Here is a 25,546-nt window from a genome sequence, read left to right on the forward strand (position 1 = left end):
GATAATTGATTTTTAAGGAATGATATTAGCCTTTTTGCATTTGTGCTCGAAGCGGTGTTTGGACTTGATTCTCAGATGTTAAAGACTATGATTTCTTTTTACGTTGTTGCTGGACTTTCGCAGCCTGCGACGAGTTTCGTTTGAGTACCTCTGAATTTGAAACACAAATGGACTTGAAGTTTTCAAGTTTGTGTTTGTGATGCATGTAACCAAGTTATCATCCATAGATGACGTGGCTGAACAGTTGTTTCCGTTGAATTTCATTTCGAGGACCGCGTTTTCATTGGGATCATCAGTGTGTTCTACTAATTCGTTTACAGATTTGGTTCAATTTTGGTTTGTCTGATTTTTTCAATTAGGATCTGCAGAATTTTACGAAGTGATTACTTTGTTTACATTTTCTGCAAGTTTGGTCAGTATCCCGACTTCGTGATTTTTGATCCCATTCGAATGTCAGGCCACATTTTTAACTACATGTTGAAGGAGAAACCAGTGAGGGTTTGTGCGTTAAGCTGCTGATTCCCAATTATCTCGTTTTGAGGACTGAACAAATGCTTCGCAACTTGGATTTTGGCAGGCAGTTATTTTTTTAGTGCTACATTTTATTGCAACCTGATTTTTAAAACAAAGCTCAAAATTTTTTGTTATTTAAAATGCTTGTTCCTGGCTTGATGTATCCTATAGTAATTACCTACGGCTGTTCACATTGAATAAAGAATTTCCTTAATTAGTTCATTTCTGAGTCGTAAAGTGGTCAAATAAAATGAAGAATGATTTTTACATAATTTTGGCATACTGCATTACATAACGAAATGGTACGCAATGGTTGGGTACCAAGAAATGTCAGTCCTTCACGCTTCTATACAAGAAAATGGCATAGCCACAGGCATCTCAGATACGTTTTGATTTTGCCTTTATATTCGATTGACCTCGTGTCCTTTCTGGGGAAATGTGACTTAAATAATCTCAAGCTCACTTTTTTCCGAGAGAGAAAGAGCCGGACTCTCGAGATTATCACTTACTTTTGTAAAGTATTATCGAGTTAAAAGCGAGCTGGTGACAATGTCTAATTAATTATGTAATTTTTTCAATCAGCAGTGCAAAACACGAAAAAATTGCCTAGAGAGGTCAAGTCAACAAAAACATAAATTCTTGAAATTACCTGTTGCCGAACCAGATCAGTTATTAATTTGCTTTGCAATAGCAAGGATAATTTAAAAACTGTTTAAAACCAATATAAAAAAGAAAGTTAAAAACTCAACAGGAGCATTTTTTTGCAGCGAGCAATGTCATGATGCAATTATAATAAAAAGAGCAAAAAATTTGCACACAATTTTTGTTGTAACAAATTTGTGTAGGAAACCACTCACAAGCTTTTGCTTGCCTAAAACTGAACGATGTTTTTTTGATAAAACAGAAAGAACTTGAATTATTCACAAATACTGATCTGAAAAAAAATTATATTCCAGGACTGCGCTCGTTTCAATCAATTATCTAAATTGCTACAAAATAGCCAAAACTCTGACTATTCAAGCATTTCCAAATGGCCAGTAGTTTTTAGGGACAAAAACTACTTGATTAAATTTTGTAAGCCAATTAACAATGGCAGCTATCAGTACATAAACACTGAAGAAAACTTGATTTTTTTTTGGGAAGAGTGACGAACTCACTGGAGCGACATTAAAGTTCTGTAGTAAGTTTTCATTTTCATGAAAAACTAGTGTAAAATCGTAGAATATTAAAGAAATTATTTTCCAACTTCACCGATCACAAAAATTATTTTAAGTCATGCAATAAATTGATTTGTTCCAAGAAATTTAGCTCACGTACACATTAACAGCGGGAAGACATAGAGATAAGGAAAGCAGCTTTGAAAAAACTTAATTGCCTATACTAAAATGGCATGAATTTCTAATTGTCCTATTAATCACAGTGCTAGGTCACTGACTTGGGTGACGTGTGATCAAAAACAGTTAAAATAATCTCGGTTGCATTCCAAAACCAAAATGTAGTGTGTGGAGAGCCACAGAACGAGTGATGTTTGAACGATGGTTTTAACAAAGTTTGATGAGAGTCATTCAAGCTTGAAGCCGTCTTGGCAAAGGTTTCCTCCACTCGAATTATAAATAAGATGAGATTATGGCGTGAATAAATCAAGAAAATGCAAAATCAACCTCGAATCAAAATTAGGTGAGTTTTAAATGATATGTTAACAGATCAGATCATAAACAAGATTACATCTAAACAGTCATCAATATCAATTTATAGAATAATAGGTTAAAGCGCTAACACTAACAAATACTGGAAAAACATAGAATACACTACTTTATCAAAGATTCTCAAAAAAGTGATCATTCGGAGAATAGAACGATCATTTGTAATGTTATGTCAACACTCGTCACGGCAAAAAGTTCTTAAAAAACAAATTCATGTATTTCTCAGAAACAATTGTCCTATTATCACATTTGAAATTTTTTTCTTGGAAATTAACTTCACGGTTGTTTGAAGTTGACCGCAGTCAATCAAGGCTCGAAATATTTTAAGAGTTTGAGAACAAAGTTTCAGAACCAACAGTACAAATAGAAAGTTATTTACAAAAGCAGGGTAGTTTTCAAATTTCCACTTTCTGCTACAGTTAACATTGGACGCCAACACGGGAGCCATTATTTAATTTTTTTGTTTGCCAGCACATTTAACTTTGAACATAAACTTTTTCAAAAAACAGAAAATTGTTTACTATATCTGATAGTTTTCATTCATGTCCATTGTTTTCAGCAACTTTTCATTTTTCATTTCTTTATTGTCCAATCTACCAATAGTCCTGGTACCTCAAGTACAGGAAAGAGGCGAACTGGGTCAGGCAGCAAAGGATGAACCCCACCCACGATAGCCACCCACTCCAGCCCAGTCTGTAACTTCTGAAGTTCTTGTTAAAGTAACTTTGGCATAGGGAGCATGCTGTAGTCACTATGGCCAGCTGGATGAGAAGCATACAGACAAAACCATAGCGGGCACAGAACTTGCCACATCTGCCTGTGAGGTTGAACAGTTCACACAGGAAGTAGAACAGGACCAGTGATGACGTCACGATTGCAATGATCACGAAGGATCGTGCCGCCTGAAATTATAAGTTTATTCAATGTATGAACTCATTGCAGAATCATATTGATAGATATAGATTAGATGAGCAACAGACAGTTTCCGAAATTAATGCAAGAAATAGCGCCGAAATCAGCTAAAAGTTCAAAAAAAATCAGCGCAAATAACCTTACAAAATAATGCGCTGAAATATATAACTATTAGTATGGATGATCGCTAACTCATTAATAAAGTCGTATATAACTTAAATTAAATTTTCAAATTAATTAATTATTTTCAAAGATTGGCAAGGTCGACATAGATAAAATCCAGCAACTTACATTTCGTGCCAAACGTCCAAAGTTGCTAATGACAATGAATAATTGTTACGTTAATCGTCGAAATAATTGACGGAAAAGCATGATTTTGTCACTCGTTTCCACGGATAAACGCAACCTATGTCCACAATTGTGAGCATTCAATTAACTTATAACTTTATTTCTCGAACATGATCACTAATTATAATCGAGACCCAATTCAGAGACTTAATGGTTCTTAGTGATCAGTGATATCTGGAGTTGCAAAGCCGTTAATTATCTTCTTAATCCACAATTAGTATTGCGAGACTTTTCTGAAGTTAATCACCAATTAGGCTTTATATCATTTATGTGTAATTGACAGAAAGTTAAATATTGCGGTTATTAATCCCGAGCAACAAAGACGGCATGGAAAAGTGTGACGAGGAGTGTGGATCGTAAAACATGGTCTTCAGAATTAGTGAAAAATTGGAGGAAAAATACTCGAGAAAATGAATTTCATCATGCCGATTGAGGGTGTTATATGCCCAGGAGTTTTATGAGCGTGTATGGCCTAATAGCGAAACATTAAATCAATTCACGTAGTTTGCTTCATGAAAATATTCAAAGGCCGTTGAATATTTTCTTATCTGTAACAGACCATATAATGATTCTGTTTTCTCATAAATTAATTGTTTGTACGGTTCACATTCACAATATAAAGACCGGCGCTGGGACAAATATACCCAATTCAATTTTACCCATTGCCATTTTACCTACTCCCATTATACCCAAACTGCCATTTTACCCAATGCCAATTTAACCAATGAGAACTTCAATTGATTCTATTGTTAAAATTACCAGAACGACTATTTAGCCGATTACACACTTAAATGGCCCGTGGGACTTGATATGAAATTAAAACAACCGAACATGGGATTAGCCGACTGTATAATTAAATGACCCCTGGAACTTTATATGAAACCATCACAACCAAACATCAGATAACTCAACGAGAAGATCAAAGAGCTTTGGGTATATTGGGATTTGGTAAAATGGAATTGGGTAAGTTGTCATGTTACCTAACGACCATATATGGCCCTTGGTAATAATTCAAGACAAATTTCTTAGTATTCACTTAAGGATCATATATGATTCTTTGTAATCATTCCAAGCTCCTACTTAAAAATTCGGATCTTGTGAAATCATACTTCTCCTAGTATAATTCCTATTACAAAGCCATACAAAAATTGCATTGCTGACTGCTTCCTTGTAATTGATATTGTGAAATTGAAGATTAAAGTAGAAAGTTTTTAACATATCTGTTCATTTCCTCACACAAATCTAGCTAGCGATAATCTTTCACGACTCAATTCAACCATTCGAAGATAATTCACAGCCCTAGTCAAGACCAGATGTTTATCCTGCAACATTTTGCAAGATTCTGGCAAAAAAATCTTGCACGATCATTTAAGACGGATATTTATCTTGCAATATTCTTGCTAAAAAAGTATACAGAAAAAAAACATGAAAATCTACTACCAATAAACCTGATGTCAGTGAGAACTATGGTACTGGTGAAACAATTTTAGAAACTATTGTCAGGTCTTGAACAATTGAATGAAAAACAGAATGTCATAAAAAAATTCTTTAAACAGAGAAATATAATATCATCATTTTACTTAGTTATTAGTTTTTCAAATATGTGTGCGGGTGTAAGAAAATAAGTGTGTGCGCGTGTGTGTGGGTGTGTTTCTGTGTCTCCGTGTGTGTGTGCGTGTGTGTGTGTGTTTGTGTGTCTGTGTATGTGTTTTTGTGTATGTGCGCGCGCGTCTGTGTGCATGTGTGTGTAAGTTTGCGCGCGTGTGCGTGGGTGCCTCTATGTATGCCTATGTTTGTGTGTGTGTGTGCGCGCCGTGTGTGCGAGATACATGTTTGTTTTTTAGTTTTTTTGTGATAGCCAACCAAAGAGATGAGAGGAGTGGACGTGGCCTTCAACACTTCAACAACATCTGAGCACCAAGAAAGGAAAATGAAGAAAGACAAATGGGGATCTTTCAAGAGACTTGCAAGACAAATGATTATCTTGCAAGATCTTGCAAGATAACCATTTGTCTTGCAAGATTTTCATCCAAAATCTTGCAAGATCTTGCAAGTTTTTGCAAGAAACTCTTGCAAGACGATTTGTAGTCTAGCACAATTTTACTAGATTTTTGCAACATCTTGCAAGATGGCCATTCGGATTCGACAGGGATGCTTACAGTTCAGATGTTTGCTAAATAACTGTGGATTAGACTATAGTTTTGTACATGTCAATTAGCATGTCGTAGAGAAAGTTGCTCACAAAAATTTTAGTGTTGTAAGTCTATTCCAGTCTCTTGTTGACATCGTTTAATGGTATGATAGAAACCCCCAGCCCCCTTCCTAGATCAGCCACCGTTGATATCACGCGTAGGTGTGAACTTTAATAGTTTCAATAGTTTGTTCAATTTTTGCATGCTTTAACTGTCCATGCCGTATGGGTCAACGAAGTAAAAATTGGCCATAAGTTGTGACAGGAGAGTGAGACTCATGCCAACGAAAGACATCCACCCGGTCCACGTCATGTTGATATTAGTTAAGTTCAGCATGAAGAACGACTGACACACTACACCAGGTTTACCAAAAGTACCACAAACACGAGGGATGTTTCAAAAAAAATTAAATGACATTAAGGGGCCAGGGGCTCTATGCGCACTGCTTGGAAATCCACTGAATGTGTAGAAAATTGAGCTGAATGTGGTAAATTTTTGGTCCAAAAGGCTTGTTCAACATTTTTCAACAAATACAAAAATTTAGCTGTTTTCTTTATCTATAATCACTACCGAATTAAAAAACAACATCAATAACCTCACCAATAATAACACCTTCGAAGAACAAGTTCAGCTTTTTTAATACATTTGTATTCACAAATTCCTCACACTATTTCTTTACTAATTTGATACAAAACCACACATTCTCAAATGATTTTTGTAACAACAGTGTTGAAAGTGAATAAAACGTTACAATGGTTTGACAAAGTAATGCCGTTGTTTGTCACTTCTGAGGACAAACAAAATTCTCAAATTTTTAATGATTTTCACCTGAAAGTTATTATTATCGACATTTTTCATCGATTTGGTCCTAATGTCGATTGTCTGCATCGTATTCTAACATGAGAAACTGAATCTGAATCTAAATCTTTAAAAGACTTCTGGAAAAAAGTTGATTGAAGCACATTATTGTTTGCTCAACTTTAATTCGTGGCCCTTAAAAAGGCGACACATTATTGACACACATTAGTATACTGTGCAGACAACCAACAGTATCTGCAATATGTTGACAATAACTCTTCGACGAAAACACAACAGAGTTTGAGAGCCATATTTGTTGTATGAAAGATGAAACATTAAAGCAGATGCCAACTATCTCTGTTTGAAAGCTTAATTCAGCTCGAAATGAGATTCTACAATCACCAATGTGTTTGATTGCAATATTTAAAAGTCTAATTGTATCCAGGTCCAACTTTATAAAGTACCAAGCTATGATTCAAAAAGAACGCAGCCATGTTTCCGAAAGTTTGCCAAAATCCAAAACGTTAGTTTTCCCAGTTTTGTATTGCTTTGATAAGCCATGACAGTCTTATGCAGGAAAAAGATCAATCATTAAAGGAATAATCTTTAAAAATTGTCCGTTTTTGTTATTTTCGAATACCAACAAGAGGATACCCCATTTTAAATTTGCTATTTCGATCAATGAATGTATTTTGGAAAGCTTTATTGTTCCGACCCCACTTGTGGGGGAAGGACCTATATACTCAAATGGGTTTTTTTGTTCAGTCAATTTTGACCGATCGATATATTCATCGTAGAGAAATGTGAGTGGTATCATTAAAAAGCACGTCCAGCCTAGAATTTGAAATTAAAATATTTTTGAATTTTGTATTTTTTGAGGACTTATCGAGGATTGAAGTTTTGTGTGAACACGTCATATTTGGTATGATTTCGTTCACTTTTAGTGAAATTTTTCTTCAAATTATGATCTTTTCTTTAAAAGTTTTTCATTCAAAATTACATTTCATTAATTTTCAAAATAATTTCGTATTCCTAATACACAAAAGGTGATTGGTTCTGGTCTTATAGGGAAGTTTACTATAAAAAAGTTCTAATTAACTATAAAATGACACCTAATGAACAAAAAACACGTTTTCAAGGAATCGCACATGGCATAGAATTGTTGACTAAAAGTGCTATGGGTTTTGTAATGAGCGTTAGTGAAGCTATTCAGTGCTTTGATTGGACAGCTAATGACTGTTGAGACTTTATATATAATTTTTCGAATTTTTTTGTTTTAAAATTAACAGATCATAAACTTATTTTTGTAGACTGTAAGTCAGTCGCAGTACTGACAGGATCCCCTTCCACTCTACTGCAACCAAATCTAAACTGTTTTCTTGTTTTATCTTCTAACTATTGGTTTTATGACTTCGATGTCACAAGATTTCAAAAACAATTTTAAAATTTATGGATATTTTCGTATTTTTGAATCCTTTTGAAATTTTATCCCAATATTCTAATTTTGATAGATTCCGTTGGTTTACGGAAAAAGTTCAATGGATCATAGATAAAGTTTTCAGAGAAAAGCTTATGGTTTAAATGGCTTCGAGACTTTCTTCTCGCACTTTTCTACTGATTTCTTGGTTTTCCTAGTCAATGACTTATTTTAATGTCTTATAGCATTGGTGACTTGTCAATAACAAATATTATTGTCGTCCCATCTAAGCATAGCTTTTCTGCTCCCATCGAACGCTTTTATTTGCATCGCTGAATGCAATTGATTTTAATGGCGTTGATACTACCGGTTTTCTCAGAAAATTCGTGGTTTTAATGAATTTGATCATTATTATTATATTTTGCAATCAAGCTGAAAAAAACTCATGTTGTCAAAAAATAAATGAATGGTAGAACATCATTACCGAAAAGTTGTTTTTTAAAGGCTTCCACATATTTCTCGCTCAATTTTTTTTAATTAGCGGTTTTTGCCTATTTTTTAACCATTAGATAGGTGTAAAATGCTTACTGGTCTCAAAAACTTCTAATTGAGTTTTCAAGGATTGATGTTACCCGAGGCAGTCATTCTATAGCAAGTAGTCTCAAATTTTATGATGATATACATTTTCAACGATTTTTTAATGTTTTCAGTTTTTGTTGTTTTTTTTCGTCAACTTGTAGCTTATTCTCATCATTGAGAGGTCTAATTCATTTTTCTGTATTCAAATAATTTAAATATCCAGTAACACCATGTCGTAACTGATGTTTTGTTTGTGGAAAGTATGCGTTTATATAAAAGTTTTAGTGGTGTACTTTTGTTTCTTTTTCTCTTCATTGAGCTCATTCGCGTAATAACGGATCCCAATGATTTTCAAATGTGGCTCAAATGCACTCATTTATTCTTTCAGTATAATTTCTTTGCATTTGTATGAATGAAAATGGAAGGAAGAATACATAGTATTCAGATAATAGCTAATGATTTTAACGGCTTCAATAGTCTGTTTTCGCAAATTAATTAATTTTTCGAGTTTTTCTGCTTCTCTAGTCCGGTCCAATGGTCTAATCTAACCAACGACTGGTCCTATTGGTTTCATAATGAATGTTTAGTAATTTTCTGAAGAATTTTTTCATTAAAAGCTATTGATTTTGAAGACTTTGGAAGTTATTTGGTTTCAAAAAAGTTGATTGATTTTCCAATTTCACCTTATTATATCTTTTTGTCGACTTTGTTACCTTGTCTCATTAAGGAAAATTGCCATCTGCTGCATAGTATGGACAATGTAAATTTGTGCAGTTAAGGTTTTATGCGATTGCATTTTGGCGTTAATACTAGGTGCGTTCAAATACTAGGTACTTAGTTTTTGCCGTGAACTTTTTGTTTTTGCTTCTTTTGTTGTTTGTTTCTTTTTTTTTCCGTAGTTTTTCCATTGAAAAATCTCGTCAATGCTGTGATGAGGAATGGCATTATTTAATTCAACAAGTAGTCAGGTTTTTGAACTTTTTTTACTGCAACATCTAATTTTATTATGTCTTCATTTGGTTGACAATTAAGTCAAAAGTGTAGATGAGCTCGGGTCGGAACATCATGTGCGAACGCACATTAACGAGCATCCTTGTTTTATTATAGAGACAAAATTTTTTCGTTATCATAGGGTTTTGAGAAATTTGTAGGAAACTTGCCAATAAATGACTTCGCGGGAAGCTGCTAAGGAGAAGTTGTGAAAATTTTCCGACACTCATTTTTCTCTATGCTCCCTAAAAATATTAAAATCATGGCTTAGGGACCGTAACTTATATAAAGGCTAAAGCATTTGTCTAATGTTTAAAAAATTGAAAAAAAAAATCTGTTGAAACATTTTGAACTACTTACAAGAGCTATTAGATGGTTCGCTCATCCAAAAAATTTAAGCTAACTAATCAATGCAAAATGTTATAATCTATACGTTGCAAAAACGCTAATTCTCTGCATTCTCTGCTCAACGCATTCTCCTAAACAAAATGGTGAGACAATTTTGGAACAGCTGACCGTTGACTTAAATTTTTGAAAGAAAAATCTTGTTTGTAAGCAATTTGGCTCAAAATGCCGATTTGGCGGGACAGTTCCAAGACAGTTTATATTCTCTTATCCCCTATCGTGTGATATGACCATAAAGTTTCGTTTCTCAAGCTTTGCGAAATGTTTGAAAAAATGGTGAAGAAATTTTGAGAATTTTGATGACGCAAAATGAAACCGTTAACACAATAAACTCATTTTCGGTTCACCGCATATAAACATTCGGTCTATTAGTAAGAAGTTGACTGCGACAAATTTTGTTTAATTTCGTGTCCGCCACCGTGGGACATGAAAGCACCACTTTGTTCTCCTAGCTCTAAAAAGGAGCAAACTTAGAAAACAAATTTTATCTACAGAAAAAAGAAAAGGCCTTGACGACAATAAAGGTTCGCCTACAGTTTTGTCGTGGCTAATACAGGAGGCAATTTTCACCTCAAACGCGAGGCCTGTGATTGTGTAAGCAATCATAAAGGCTCAAAGTTTAAATCTGTGGTATCTATCTTAAACGGATTTATATAAAAGCCAATATTTTATTGGGACATTAGTGATGCCTTTGTTAGTGACTTTGTTTTTCTACGCTTTTGCAGGCTTTCAAAACCAGGACGGCAAAAAGATCTTGGTCATGCCGCAGGGCAATGAATAAAAAACAAAAATAACAAACTTCAAGAAACCCATTTTTTCAAAAATTTTGAAATCTGTCAATACTCATGCATGTCAACATTTTTACAAATATCTCAAAATCTAACAGCTGGTACACCAAAATTTAAACTCACACTGCGCACAAATTCTGAAAGTATGTCTTTTTGATATAAAAAAGAGGAGGTCTTGTACTCATCTAGGAGGAAAACAGAAGAAAATGTAGATTGTCTGCAATTTCTGTCACTCATTGATCAGTTATATTCAATATTTTTTAAGAAAATCAGCTAATTAGACCAACGATTAATATGAACTGATTTTTAATCCAGAACTTTGAGGCAAAAGTTCATTGAGCCAGGATGGAATTTTTTCATTGAATCATACATCATAATAGAATAGAAGCTAAATGACTGCAGCAAATTCTCAAAACTTTCTTCGCATGAGAACAATGAATTGAAAACTGTTTATGACTGCTATTTTAAAACATCTCAAACCCAGCAATCGCGAACCAAGTTTTTATCATTGATAATGTATTCCATATAAAAACTCTTAGAGCAAAAACTAGCAAGGGTCACCTCTTTTGTATTAGCAATATAACAATACTTATTTTGTTTTGAAAACTATTCCCCGATTCTTTATATCTTACCAAAATATCACAACCAATGACCACTCAAGTGGGTCATGGCTTATTAGGCAATTTAAAACCCAAAATTTTGAATACTGTTAAGTTTGTATAAGAAATGAAGTTTTTTTCATATCCAATAAATCTAAACGAAATTTGTAAATACATTTATCACTCCTACGTGTAAAAACAAAAACTATTATTTTGGCAAAAATTTGTCCAAAAATTTTGCAGCGTTTTCTTCAATCAAAGTCAAGCAACTTCTTGGCCTTGTCCAGCCTACGGCTCAACAAATGGTTAACACCCTTTCGTAGATAAACATTGCAAAGAAATTGAAGTCCTTGAAACTTATGAAATTCTTCATTTCAAAATTGTTGTTCAGAGAAATTGCGAACTGATATATCTAATGGATAACATGGATGATAACTTGCCACCTTTCAGAACTTATTTAGTGCTAAAGTGTAACGAAATAAAAACAGTTTTACTGCGGACAAACTTTTCAGCGCCAATTTCTTGGTATATCCAGCCATGTTTTTTCACTCGTTAAGCTAACTTGGTTCAAGGGAACTATTTGTTTTAAATGTTTTTTTTATAGAAGTTATTTGACTTTATCAAAATATAGTTAAAACGGAGCCTCTTGGAAAATCTTGGAAAAGTTTTAAAATTTTGAAATAATTATTTCATAATTTATGCTTGAAATATCCCTATGACACATGGCAATATCGCCACCATCTGAACCATGAAAACAAAAGGAATGCCGTGATTGGCCCAAAAATTGCCTCTACAAGACAAGAGCTTGAAGATCCATTCAACCATGAGAATGAAGAGCACTGCACAAGACACGACAACACTAACTGTACCGAAAAATTTTGTGGCCTAAAGCAGCAGAAAGTGTATTATTGCAGCATGGCCAATTTATAGTTATTGCAACTCAACTACACGGTGACATTTTTTTTGAAAATTTTTAAAAAAATTTTTAACCTATTTTTTTGTCAGCAAAAGTCGTACACCAATAAAATTATTGTCGCATCAACTTAGATTGTACAGCTCAACAATGTCTATAAAGAGGAAGAAACGTTGGAGATGGAAGACCGGATCTTGAGATTGAGTACCGGTCAGGTCTATGAGTTGAAAGACCCTAGGAGATATGTTTGTCCAGACAATGTTTCTGCAACAACTTTGTTTAAGCCTTGAACAATCCCAAAATGTCTGCACAATTACATAGTAGTTATTTAATACCGACGATGGATTATTAACATGACGTGATAGCCGAGAGCAAAGGTGGGTGGTTCAGACGCCAATGATTGAGAGTTCAATCCCCTCCCTCCGTGAAGCTACCTGTGTTGGGATTAGCTCTTACTTATCCATAGCTTTAGGGTGACCATAGCCTGACCAATGTTAGCTGCAATGATGGTACCACGTGATAAGTTCAGACGCAAAAAAAGTGGCTATAGTCACCAAAAAAGAGCAATGCTGCTCATAAAATGATCAGTCTGAAATGTGGGAGAATAGTACGAAAATGACAGCTGAGAACAGGCTACTGTAGGCCTAATGCTGTACCGCTGCAATTACACAGGAACCACAATTAATTAATTATCAATTAATTAACCATTTAGAACGAGACAACAATGATATGATAGATATTTCAAACTTTAATTACACAAAATGACAACTCACATTAAAATGGGCGTGATTGACAGCGGTGCTCAGGGATGATTCCTGGACAAATTGTCAAAATAGTACATAGAATATGAAAACTTATTTCCTTTTTTTTAGTTCTCTGCAATCATTAAAAGCTTGCTAGTTTTCGTAACTGTTACACACTTCACAAGTTCATGTAATATTGCCTGAACTCTGTTCAGGTAATTGCAAGTTCAGGTGATTTTCAGGTGTATAAATACCTGAACGTCACCTGAACTGTTGTTCAGGTATTTGTTTTAGCTAAACTAATTGAGATGTAGTTACCTGAAAAACAAGGTTACGCTCAAAATTGCATCACTCAGACTTCTGCTGTTGTTAAAACTTTGTCACAACAATCCAAATTTTCTTTTGTTTTTATTAGAGCATCTACGATCATGAGACCAGAAACAACAATGCATTTGAATTAGAATTTACGCCGTTTTTTTTTTGCTTTATTTGGAATGCCGTTAGTTTGTAAAAAACAAAGAGCCGCGACCAACTATATTGCTCTTTTCCGGGCCGTAAAATCCTTCAACTGATACACTTTGAAGAGCAAATTAGAAGCGTATTTGTAGGATCATTGTCCACAGAACAATTGCGGTTCGGATTATCCGCCCGCGAACAAGAGTGTTTTAAAGGGGATCAATGCCATTTCTGCGCAAAACTTGCGGTACTATGTGAAACTATTGTCTATATGGCCAAAAATAATCGAACAGGTTTAGGTAAAAATTCAGCCAGCGACGCCTGAAATTTTTAAGGTGTTTTTTAGATAAATTCAGGTAATTTCAGGCGTAGTTCAGGTGGGAACAAATTGCCTGAACGCTCACCTGATTTTTTCTGTGTGCATGCTAGTCATCAAGGAATTAATTTAAGTTGAATACAGTTTGCTGACATATTCTCTAAGCGTTTAAGACTAATGCCTAACTGCAATACACTCAGCTCAGTATCAGTGCGGTTGCTCATTATATACTCGGTTCAGGACACCTTTAGGCAAGCTTAACTTATAAGAATCATTTAAATAAAACCGGCTCTTTTCTGTTATTGCCCCCCAGCCTTATATAGCCAGTCTATTTGCACCCCCCCAAATATGTTCTTTTTGGTCCTTAGAGATCCGTTATTTTAGTCATAATAAATTGCCGGTACCGGTGGACGAATGGATGAATTTTTGTTTCCAGTTGTCAAAAAAATCAGTGCCATAAAGCTATTCCTGTGAAAGAAAAGTGCAAAAATATTAAAAACACGCATTATTCTTTGTCTGCTTACATTATAAGCAAAGTTGAATTACCGTATGCGTCTTGTTTTCAAAACTTCGCAGAATAATTAATTTGTAAATGCCGTTTGTATATAATTGTATATGTAAGTGTATGAAATGCAACCAATATGCTATAACATGTATAAGTGGGGGGTGCAAATGGACGTGGGGGGGCAATAACAGAAAAGAGCCATAAAACCATTATTATTTATTAATTATTACTATTATTATTTATCATTATTATTATTAATTATTATGGATCTTTTCAACAATTGCCCCCCCTTTGGTACCTAGTAGAGAATCGCCACCCCTTCTGTGCTATACTTTACCACGATATTACTTGGCCTACAGTTTAGATAGCCGAATATCAGTTTAAGCGCAATTGCGGACCGCTGTTCACGGCCATGCCTCTCACGCGCTGTGGGATGTAATCCGGAAATCGCGGGTCGGTTGTCGCGGCGAAGCCGCGACGCGCGCGAAGCGCGCCCACCGACCCGCCAGTCGGAAATTCTTTTCGCTTTGTATTCCGGTTCGGCTAGTTGCCATACCATGGCGCATTTTATTGAATTCAATTTAACATAGTATGCGCATGCGTGGAAAGTTATTAGTCGTCTCTGATTGGTTAATAAATGGCTCGCTTAAATTCTATTCAAGAATAGCCCCCCTTTTGCAAAAGGGGGGGCAATTGTTGAAAAGATCCATTATTATTATTATTATTATTAATAGTAATAGTGATAATTATTACAATTATTTTCCCGCGTGATATGTAGCTGCGTTTACTTTTGGGTCTTATCTTAATTTCATAGGTAGGCAACAGCACTAGTGTAGAGGATCAGTGTTGTAAGAAATTGCTGTTATATTTTGATTACAAATGAATTTCTTTTTCGTTATAAACGGGGGTTTCTAAATTAAGTTTTACGATCAGTAGAGATGTTAAATTGAAACTGGGATTATAGAGAGGTGTTTTGGCTGCCTATAACGCGGATCAATAATAGCTCAAAATTAGTGGTTGGCGCTGCTTACATTGAGATGGGCTTTCTCCTCTGCCCTGATTCCATTGTTGTGTTCATTGTATGGGTCACAGGTAGTCTCCCCATCAGTGTGGCTGCATGTCTGCCAGATGCCAACTCTCATCTCTGATACTCCACTTGCCCCGTACTGTCTGTCCACTCTCCAGTATGCTGTGTTCGCCATACACATGCACAGTATGATCAGCACCTTGTAATACATTTACTTTTCCAGCCACGCAATTGAAGAAGTTTTCGAGAAAAAATTACCATCCTAGATAAGAAACAGTGGTCACTGGGTATCAAGAGACGTTATTTCAATTTTAATGGTCAGCCAAGACCCTTATCGGTCAACGCATGGTCAACCCACATGCGTTGATCGATAAGGGTCTTGGATGACCATGAGTTGATTAATAAAAGTTCGGGGTTGGCCATGTGTCGACCGATAAGGGGCGGATCGGAGTCGCGAGCTATCCACCCTTCAGGCGTTACCGTAGCGTGCAATAAAATTAATATAATTACTGGACTCCTTGTCAGAGAACAGTGTTTCGAATGAACCCAATTCTAAAATGTGCGAAGAAGTTGACCAGATATTCAAACAAGAACAGAATCAAACAGAACCGCGCAATTGAAAAATTTCTTGAGGAAACCTACCACCCTAGCCGAGTTTGCACATATTGTTCCGTACTAAATAATATGTATAATGCCGCATTAGCGAACTAATAATGCCATTAATAGTAATACGAGACAATACAAACGACACAATAAACAGAAACAAAAAAATAATTACAACAAAAACTATGTAGTCTGTCCATAATACAACTACACGGCCAATTGAAAAAACCAAAAACAAAAGGGGCAAAATTTTTTTGATTGTTTTGAGCCAATAAATCTCTGTCATGAAAAAACAAACTTTAAACTAAAAAATTTTGGATTTTTTTACATATCACTCATCAGGAAACCAACAGACGCTATTTCTGGTGAAACTAAGCCATAGGACAGGATTGCAGAATAACTGCATATTCAGAAACAAATTCTTGCAAACAACATACGAAAACACAAAGTATTGCAGCCATTAAAATTATCAGCTATTATCTGAAAATTATAAACTTTTATTTCAGTCATTTTTAATATTTTAGTTTATATTTAAAAAAACTTGTATATTTTGATTGGTTTTCATTTGAAAATCAATTGGAATTGTGAGTATCTCAAAATTCAATGGACAACAAAAAATCCCAAAAATTGATCAGTTACAGCATTTTTAAGAAAACGAACAGTGTCAAAGATAAAAAACTGCTATATATGAAATAAAAGGAGAAATTTTTTGAAATCACAAATAATGGATGATAGTACCTCTCATTGAAGTTTGAAGTAGAAAAAAAAGAACAGGAAAACAAAAGTTAAAAAAGTCTGATAGTTGTGGAAAAAAGTGTTATCAAAAGTTCTCAAAACCATTGGCTATCAAACGACGGCAAAGAAGAAATCCAGAAAATTGATTACAGTAAAAAATATACAGCAAAAACGATGTGGTCTGTCCATGATGCGACTACATCACCCATCGAAATAAAGAAGAAATCAAAGGGCAGAGTTCAAAAAATGTCATGGAAAAAATCTTTGAACTAAAAAGTTCTGGATTAATTTACCTACCAGTCCTCCGAAAACCAGCGGAGGCTAATTCTGTTCATACTAAGCCAAAGGAAAGGAATGCAGAATAACTGCAGACTCAAAAACAAATTTTACAAGCAACATAAGAAAACACAAAATTTTGAAGCCATTAAATTTATCAACTATTATCTGAAAATTAAATGCTTTTACTTTAGTTATTATGTGTACTATTTTAGTTATAATATTTTTAAAATTGTATCTGTTCACTTGCGTCTCATTTGAAAATCATTTGGAATTGCTATTAACGCGATATTATTTATGGTAATTAAAGAGTCCAAAAAATTGATCACTCACAGTATCTTTTAAGAAAACGCACAGTTTCAATGATTTAAAACATTTGCAGTCAAAAAAGATAATAGAGACCTTTATTAAATTACGGAACAAAATTTAGTCAAAAATCCTTCAAAGCCAAAAGCATTGGTTCTCAAATGACGCAATGAAGAAATTCATTAATTTTGTATTATTGTTGTACAAAAAAATTCTTACAACTAACTAAAAACTAAAAACAGAAAATAGAGTTAAAAACCGGAAATTTGTAACAACTGCAAAAGAAAAGTTTCGAAGTCTTAAAAAATTACGGTTGTCATTAATACTTTTGGATAATTTAAATTACTTTCGTTTGAAATTTCATTGATATCTCTCTGTATTCCGAGATTGCAACTCCAAAAAATCCAACATAAATGAAGTATAAAAAAAAGTTCACTTAATTTGGAAGACAACTTTTAGTATAATAACCAATAGCTTTCAATGGAATGTAATAAGCAGGATAATTTAAAGTTTAATTGGAACCCAAATGATTCATTCATAAATTAAAATAAGCCTAAGGACTAACAGGCAAAAAGCAATAATTCAATAAAAAGGTGCAAAAAGAAACCGTCGAAGCCATTAAAAATATGTGTCATTCGCTGACGACTTTTAAAATTTCGAGCCAGCACTCATGTGTGATAGATGCCAATGAGAGCGTTCAATAAAATGATAGTTGGACAGTACTAAAAAGGAACAAAAATTCAAAACTCAAAAAATATTAAAACTCGTAGAATCAAAGTCACAACGTCCAATTTTGAACGTCCAATTTTGAACGATTAGTGCTTTTAGAAAAAAAGCGCTAATCAAACTAATTTTAAGTTCAATACTAATCATTTTGAAAATAATTTAATGGGATTGATCTAAGAGTTCACCGAAATGAGATTAAGAAGCGGATAATAATCAATTTTCTTTTTTTGAAAAAAAATTTTCAAATTCTTAACATCCATATATGCATTCAACGCATTAAATGGGTTCAGTTACTTTTTATAGGTATCCAATCGCTCTATAAAACAAAAAGATTAAATCATATGACCACAAAACCAACAATTGTAGTAAAAGATAACAATTCATTTAAAATTACGAAAACACAGCGTTGATTCCTGGAAAACACAAAAAAAATGTTCTTTGGGACTCAATTGATTGTAATTAGGATTTGTATTAAAAGGAACTGTGATGTGGAAAGAGCCTTGTTTTTGAATTACATGAGAAAAATCCAAAAATGTGAAACAATTTTGAAGCAAATGTTTTAGATTGTTACCTTCCTGATGAGTCAAAAATTAGCTTTTTTTCGCAGCTCGTCTCCTAGGAACACAAAATTCTTCCGTATTTTACCATGAAGAGCAATCTTGAATTGCAAGTTTTGTTACAAAAAAAATCTAAAAATGTTTAAAAATGACTCAACAGGCTGAAAAAAATCACACCCTAAATAGAAATGTTTACAAAATTTTCTAACCACGATAACTCCTCGAATAAAAGAAAACTAAGAAAAATCGTTTTAATTTAAAATTCTATTCTCGAAGATTTTTTAATGATACCTGTCACGATTCTCTATAATGAAGATATTGAGGTCAAAAACTTATATATTTAACAGAATTTAGGAAAATTTGGACGAAATTACGCAGCATGTGAACAAAAACAACGGAAATCAGTCGAATGTGAACAAAACAGTAAACCTCCATAACTCCTGAAAAAAATTTCAAAAATTTTCTTAATATATTTTACTTTGTATGGGCTTTTTTATGATACCACTCACAACTTTCTACGATGAATATCGATCGGCCAAAATTGATTTAACAAAAAACAAAACCATTTGAGTGTATAGCCGCCCCCCACTAAGTGGGGTAAAAAAAACGAGCGATTGCGGCTTGGTCGTAGCTAGCGATAATTTTTGCGTATATTTTGATAGTTGCGTTTTCAATTTCTTGTGCTAAAATTGAAGCATGATAAGACTGCGTCGACTACATTAGCTATGTATTACTTCAACCTGAATAGAGCTATTCAATGTAAAATAAATGGACATTGGAGGAAAATCATTGACAAACAATTTGGAGAGCAATATCAAAGAAGGAACGACAGTATTAAGGTAACTGGAAAAAACGCACGCCAGGGAGAAACAAAAAATTTCTGAAAACTACTCACGAAAAAATGGGACTCACTTCCAGTTCCAACGCTTGGACACTTTTCCTAATTTCGGCAGTTTTTTATTGCCGTTCATCACTTTCAAACTAGTCCCTGTCCTTACAATCTGTAATAAATTCTGCTAAGATTTCCCATCAATATATTTTGTAAATATAGAAATCAATCAGGAAATTGAACACGGTTAAGCAGGATCAATAACATTCTAAGACCTTTGAAGAAAAAAAATTCGTCGGAACAAAGGATAGATAGATAATGGAAAATTTTGAAACCTTGAAAATAAGGAATAATTTTTAAGTAGAAACTAAATTACAAGAATTACAAGCGAAGAAACTTTTAAATGAACTCAATCCGAGATCCAGAATAAAATCTAACAACTCTTCTATCGAAGATACGCGCCGAAAATTTTTACCATTTCTGACTGCCATAAAGTATTGTACTCTAAAATTAATGCAAATATATTTTAACCCAACTTGTAAACAAAGGAACACACACAAAAGCATATTTGTAATAACCGACGTGCATGAAAGTTGAAATAAGTTTTGCACAAAAAATTGCTTTGTTTATTCTGACATGCGATGTGAATATTATAAAAATCTTCTGAATGCTCTTGAAATTAAAAGACTAAACCCCAAATTGTTTTAATTAAAATAGTGCTTACCAAATTAATTTTCAAGAACCTTGCAAAAATATATTTCATCTTGCAAACTGTTTGTAAATAAAATTTTGTCTTGCAATTCCCTTAATTCTCACGAGATCAAGTTTGCCCTGTAAAGATCGTACAAGCTATTTTTCTTACAAGGACTTTGGAAAGCTTCAGAAGATAGCATTTCAGTCTTCACTAGTTTACAAGGCCGTTTAGTCTCCACTAGGTTATAAGGCGTTTTCGTCTTCATTGAGTTTTCTCTATGGGAAAAAATGCCCAAGTACAAATTACAATCCAAAAAAATGTTCACCAGGAAAAGCCAAAAAAGATTCCTTAATTTTTTAGATGATTTGTTCCAGGCTTGATTGAAGAAAATCAGATAAACAGAGAAAGAGCGAGCCTCAAGTGTAAAAAAGTTAATGGAAGGGTTATTCATAGTCAAAGATTCCTTGGTTCAAAGGAACTCGAGTAACAAAAAACTGTTATCCTGAACATAACCCAGTACTTAAATTTAGAAGCAAAGTCGATTTTAGCACAAGAAATTGAAAACGCTCGTGTCAATACCTACACTAAAGTTATTGCTAACTACGATCCAGTCTCAATGATTCATTTGAATACAGGGTCCTTTTTTCCACATTTTAGAATTGAGCTCTTTCGATACACTATTTTCTGTCAAGGAGTTCAATAACTATATAAAATTTATTGCACACCACGGACTTGATACAAAATTATCACAAACAAATATGAAATCAATACATGAACGCCACTATTCTCCGTAGAAACAATTAAAAATTCAGGGTAAAAGAAGGAAAACTTAGGTTTTTGACGTTTTTTCACTTGATTTATTGGCTCTTTTTAGCGTTGATACTTCTGCAATACACGTTGAAAATAAGAGTTTGTGATAGGTTTCGGGCAAAGTATTTTCGAATTAGCAAACAAAATTAGAGATGCGAACGGTTTCGGGAATGAAGATTGCGGGTAGATTTTAGATAATCTCTACCCCTGAAAATCTTTGCTTTGATCTCTAAAAGTTTTTGGTGACCCCAGAAAGCCAGGCAATTATACGAGAATATATAAAACTTCATATAGATATACATAGTTCTTTAAATGTTTAGTATTATCTATCATGAAAACACCCATTAGGGTTCAAATAACGACCAAAATCAAGGCTAACCTTTTCAGTAGATTATTGTGCTTTTCTGAAAAAAACACATAGCAAATGAAGTTTACAATTTCAATTTCACGAGTTTTTTACATTTTGTGCCAAAGTGAACTAATTAATTGATCTTCAACGACGTTTGGAGCAATAATTACAAACATATGCGTCTTTTTACGACTAGAACAGGAGTGCTACGTTTCTGTAGGTTTTTAAATTGGAATGTCTGTTTGTTCAGGCAACGGTTTGAACTAAAAGCAAAAGTACGTAATTTTACCATGTGAAATAAATTTCTATGAGCGAGCAAAGTGTTTCGTTGATACGCTACGTCGAATATTTAACTTTTCGAAAAATAAAATTGTTTAAAAATATTAGCGCATACGGATAAACGTCTTCAGCCGTTTTTCGTTGAGAACTTAATTTTTTTGCAAGTATTTTTTATCTTAATAAGATTATTCCATCGGCGCCGCGTCAACAAGTAACCCACTGGAGTTGATAATAGAGTAATTTTTAGAGTCTTGCAGTGCGGTTCAGGTGCAAGAACGCCTCAATTTTTCAGTTCATTTTTGGCTTATCAAAAAAGTTACCTCTTGTTGGGGTCTTTGAGCGGACCTTGTTGTAATTGTTGCGCATGGTATTAACCCTATTGATAATTCATGCATTGAACACTTCTGTTGTTAAGTTTAGGTCCCTTTGTTTCATTTAATTGTAAACACTTAAATTCGTTTTTGGTGCTTTTGTCTTTTTTTCCAAGTTTTATGTAACATTTTGATTTCATCTCCTAGAAAAAATTTTCTGTATGCCATCAGTTTTTTTGGTGTCTTTGATAAGTTCAAAATCTTTTGGGGTTAAGTGTTAATAATTGATTGAATATTTGTTGTTTTTTATTTAAAAATTTATCATGGTTCTTAATCTTGAAATTAAATTTTTAAGGTTTTATTTGGATTGAAGGACAGCTTTTTGATTTATGAGAATCTCCAATGCATTCACTTTGTCGACTTTATAATAAATAACTATTAAAAGGGCCAATAATAAATTGGTTTGTTTGGAAAAAAAATCACAAAAAAACAAAGTGATTCAAAAATGCCTCTCTTTTTTTTCAACAACAACCGTCAGCCTGTCACAGGATATTATTTTAGCACTCTTGTTTTTCAGACTCAAAAAAGCGCTATAGTTTTTCGTTTTTACGACTCAAAGAGGAGTATTGGCGAAGTGCTTTTTTAGCGACTTTTTTGGAGTAAATTTATAGCAGAAAGTGAGATGTGTGAAACAAATTTTGAGGGGTTAAATTCGTGAACAATATGAGAGAGTAAAGCGAAAGTGGTGATTTTTTGTTGTTGCAGCTGTTTTTGAGAGAAAAAAATTTTTAAGCGAGCAACACCTTTTCTTCACGTGCGGCTTTTTCCTGCATTTTTTTGGTTTTAACTATTTGGCTGAGAGGTTTGATCAGGCTTTGCAATTAACTGTAAGATTGCATTCATAGCTTTTTCAAGTTCTGTGCTGTTTATGAGACTTAAGCTAATTTAGGTTTTTAAAAGCAATTCTGCGTTTTCTTATGCTAGCTAATTTGTTTTTTGCCCATTTTTGATCCAGCGGGGATTAAACAGACACCAATTGCCCTATGAAACGTTTAGGTATCAATTTATTACAATTTCTTCATGGTAGAAAACCATTTTTGTTGAAAAATACGACAAATTGAGAAACTTGAAACTGTTTTTTTGTAATTTTCTTCATTTCAAAGTTAACGGCTTTTATGCTTTCAATTAAATTAAAATTAAATTGAAGTTTTAAGGTGGTTTTGTATTGCGAAGAAACAATTGTTTTTCTTATTATTTAGTTCAGCTAATTTTTGGAGCTCATTTTTTTCATTATTTGACCACAAGTTTTCTTGTTTCGTAAAAGCTTTTATTTGGCCTATGTTCTTAAAAAGGGTAGATACTGGCAAAGGTGACTGTTCAAGTTGTTTTGAGACTTCTAACGGCTATGTTTCTGCGGAAATTTTTCGCTTGACGGATTCCGCGCTTTTGTTCTAAAACAATCTATATCTTCTTGAACTCTTCAGCTTTGGTTGATTTAAGTAAGTGACTCGCAGAATGATTTAAAGTTTGTTGCTAAACAAGAAAGCAATTCTCAGCTATAAAGAATTGAAAACTAATGTCGCTAATTGGTGATTGAGATGCCAGATTGGCATACTGAAGATCAGTGCCCCTGTGGGAGCGTTTTTTTGCACGCTCTTCATAACTTAGATTGTCTGGCTTGTCTATCGAGAACAGTTCATCCCATTTTAATCAGTGTTTGTATTACATTGTCATCTGGCGACCTTTTTGACTGCTTATTCATAAAGGGACGGTTATCTTGCAAGATTTTTTAAATATTTCGCTAGATAACCGTGCGATTTGAAAAAGTCTTGCGAGATAGCAAAATATCTTCTAAAAAATTCTCTTGTAAAACAACTATCTTGCAAGACCCCCAGAAACATGCCTTAGGTATGATCTAACTTAGTCTAAGTGAAACACAATGCTCTGAGGTGCATCTAAAGGTCTCCTTATTTTTAAAAAAAATCTTTTTAACAAGCATTAAGAGTGCCTTTCTCAAAAACAAGTTGCACAATTCAAGTTTCTGCTATTTACTAGTCGTGAATTTTTTGAGAGCAATTATAACGTTATTCACGCTACGACGCATATCTGATAATCGTATTGTAAACATATAAAAAAAAATATTATTCTACAAACAATACAGGGATTAGACAAAAAGTCGCATAATAATGTTTTAAGTTTTTGCCTAAAGTATATTGGGTTTGCCTGATTCAGAAACAAAATTAATCTTCATTACGTGATCAGTGTCGGGATCAAGTAAATTTGATCGATTTCTCCATTATTTTTCAGTACACATTTTTGCTAGTTACTATAAGCAAATTTAGATCAAAGTTGTTTCAAACTTGGATATACCCGCAACTGAACTCTGCGTTGTGTTTTTGGGACTGGCGTAAAAATAGTGCCATCTTTTGTAACTATTTTTTGCTCCATAAGCCGCTAGTTCTTGAGCGTCATGTTTTTCCATTGTTGACGTATCTGACAATTGAGATATTATCAATTAATCCGAATTGAAAGAACGCCTAATTGCTGATCTATTTTAGAAATGTCCCCCTCGATACTAATCAAAAACGAAACGGATTAAAACGACAATTAGCAGTTTAGCATTTACCTATAACACTGTTCTTAAGAACAATTAAGCATCTTAAATTGGTCTCAAGTAATTATAATCAAGTTCGGACAATGAAATTATAGGCTAATTACATGCTTCCAATGGAGGAATTAGGTTAATTGTATCGGAGAGAACTGGTTACAAAATGTAAGTTTTTTAATAAGATATAAAAAACATATTTGGACGTTTTGAGCTGCTATATACCATCATGGAAAAATTGTTATAGAGAATGTAAAATGCTGACGAAATATGTCATTAATTTCCTGAAGACGCAAAATGTATTGAAATTTACATTTTCGGACATTGGCTATTTTGTAAGAATCTTGCAAGATTTTTTTTCGTTGTGACTCGGGTTCGGAAAGATTCAGCTCCACGTACAAGAAATAGTTCTTACCTGGTTGACACATGAGAGGGAAAAGTAGGCAATTTCTTCATTTCTTTTTTGGGCCATCGATTATAAATGTGAACCTTAGATTCAATTTGGTCACCCAGTCTTATGTTGGTAAGTTTACAATAAAAGTCAGCTCAATATTTTTTTGCAAGTTTTCAAAAATAAATAAAAGTATCAAGAGCACGACTAATAAATAAGGTTGAAAAGCGAAATTGAAGTTTTCAGAATGTATTTTTGTTAAAAGGAGTAATGGAATAACACTAGAACAACATCGGAATTCAACAGCAGTTTGCTAAATTTAAGAGCAGACTGTAAAGCTATAACGCATTTAAAAAATTAAACGTAAATCAAACAAATGTGCTTTTTAGGAAAATATTCACCATATGCAATGTTTAACGCTGCAAATATGAAACCGTATTTTTTATAACACACAATGCTCCGTTATTTTTTATAGTCACTTTTTCTGCATGCAGAAACGGTGGTGGTTTCAACACAAACACACACACAGTGTAAGAAACATTAATCGCTTTATACACAGCACTATAGACTAAGGAAAACAGTATATACAACAAATAACAGGATACGTGTCAGCTCAAGTATTTCAAAACGTTTTTTTAAAATGAGTGGAAATGGGAGAAAAGCGATTCAGTAACACGCTGAATAGTCGTGTATTTTTTATGTTAATGAAAAGGAACTATATAAAACTAAAGATACGTAAAAAAGAAACTAGATAAATATATAAATAACTGATGGTGATACAACATGATTCATGTTAGAATCATACTAGTTCAATTCATCAACAGCTTGGACCTGTGTTCAGGTCTTATGAACAAATAAAGGACCCTTATTC

The 25,546-nt window shown here is 33.7% G+C and overlaps 1 protein-coding gene across 1 annotated transcript; it reads right to left on the reverse strand.

The window, feature by feature from the left end:
• Nucleotides 1-2,175: 2,175 nt before the first annotated feature.
• Nucleotides 2,176-25,540, reverse strand: LOC142335378 (uncharacterized). The gene is made up of 3 exons (XM_075383841.1): nucleotides 24,700-25,540; nucleotides 15,209-15,403; nucleotides 2,176-3,118 (listed from the first exon to the last, which is right to left on the reverse strand). The coding sequence occupies exons 1-3, from the start codon at nucleotides 24,754-24,756 to the stop codon at nucleotides 2,810-2,812; spliced, it is 561 nt and encodes a 186-aa protein (XP_075239956.1). The 5' UTR covers nucleotides 24,757-25,540; the 3' UTR covers nucleotides 2,176-2,809.
• Nucleotides 25,541-25,546: the final 6 nt, after the last annotated feature.

The sequence above is a fragment of the Convolutriloba macropyga genome, chromosome 2 (assembly GCF_964194025.1).
Source record: "Convolutriloba macropyga chromosome 2, txConMacr16.3, whole genome shotgun sequence".
Lineage (NCBI taxonomy): Eukaryota > Metazoa > Xenacoelomorpha > Acoela > Convolutidae > Convolutriloba > Convolutriloba macropyga.

Coding starts and splice junctions, on each gene's coding strand:
- LOC142335378 (XM_075383841.1), bottom strand. CDS start 24,756: ATGGCCCAAAAAAGAAATGAAGAAATTGCCTACTTTTCCCTCTCATGT. Junction 15,404..24,699: donor CCCTCTCATGTGTCAACCAG/GTAAGAACTATT, acceptor ATGTATTACAAG/GTGCTGATCATACTGTGCAT. Junction 3,119..15,208: donor AGGAGAAAGCCCATCTCAAT/GTAAGCAGCGCC, acceptor TTATAATTTCAG/GCGGCACGATCCTTCGTGAT.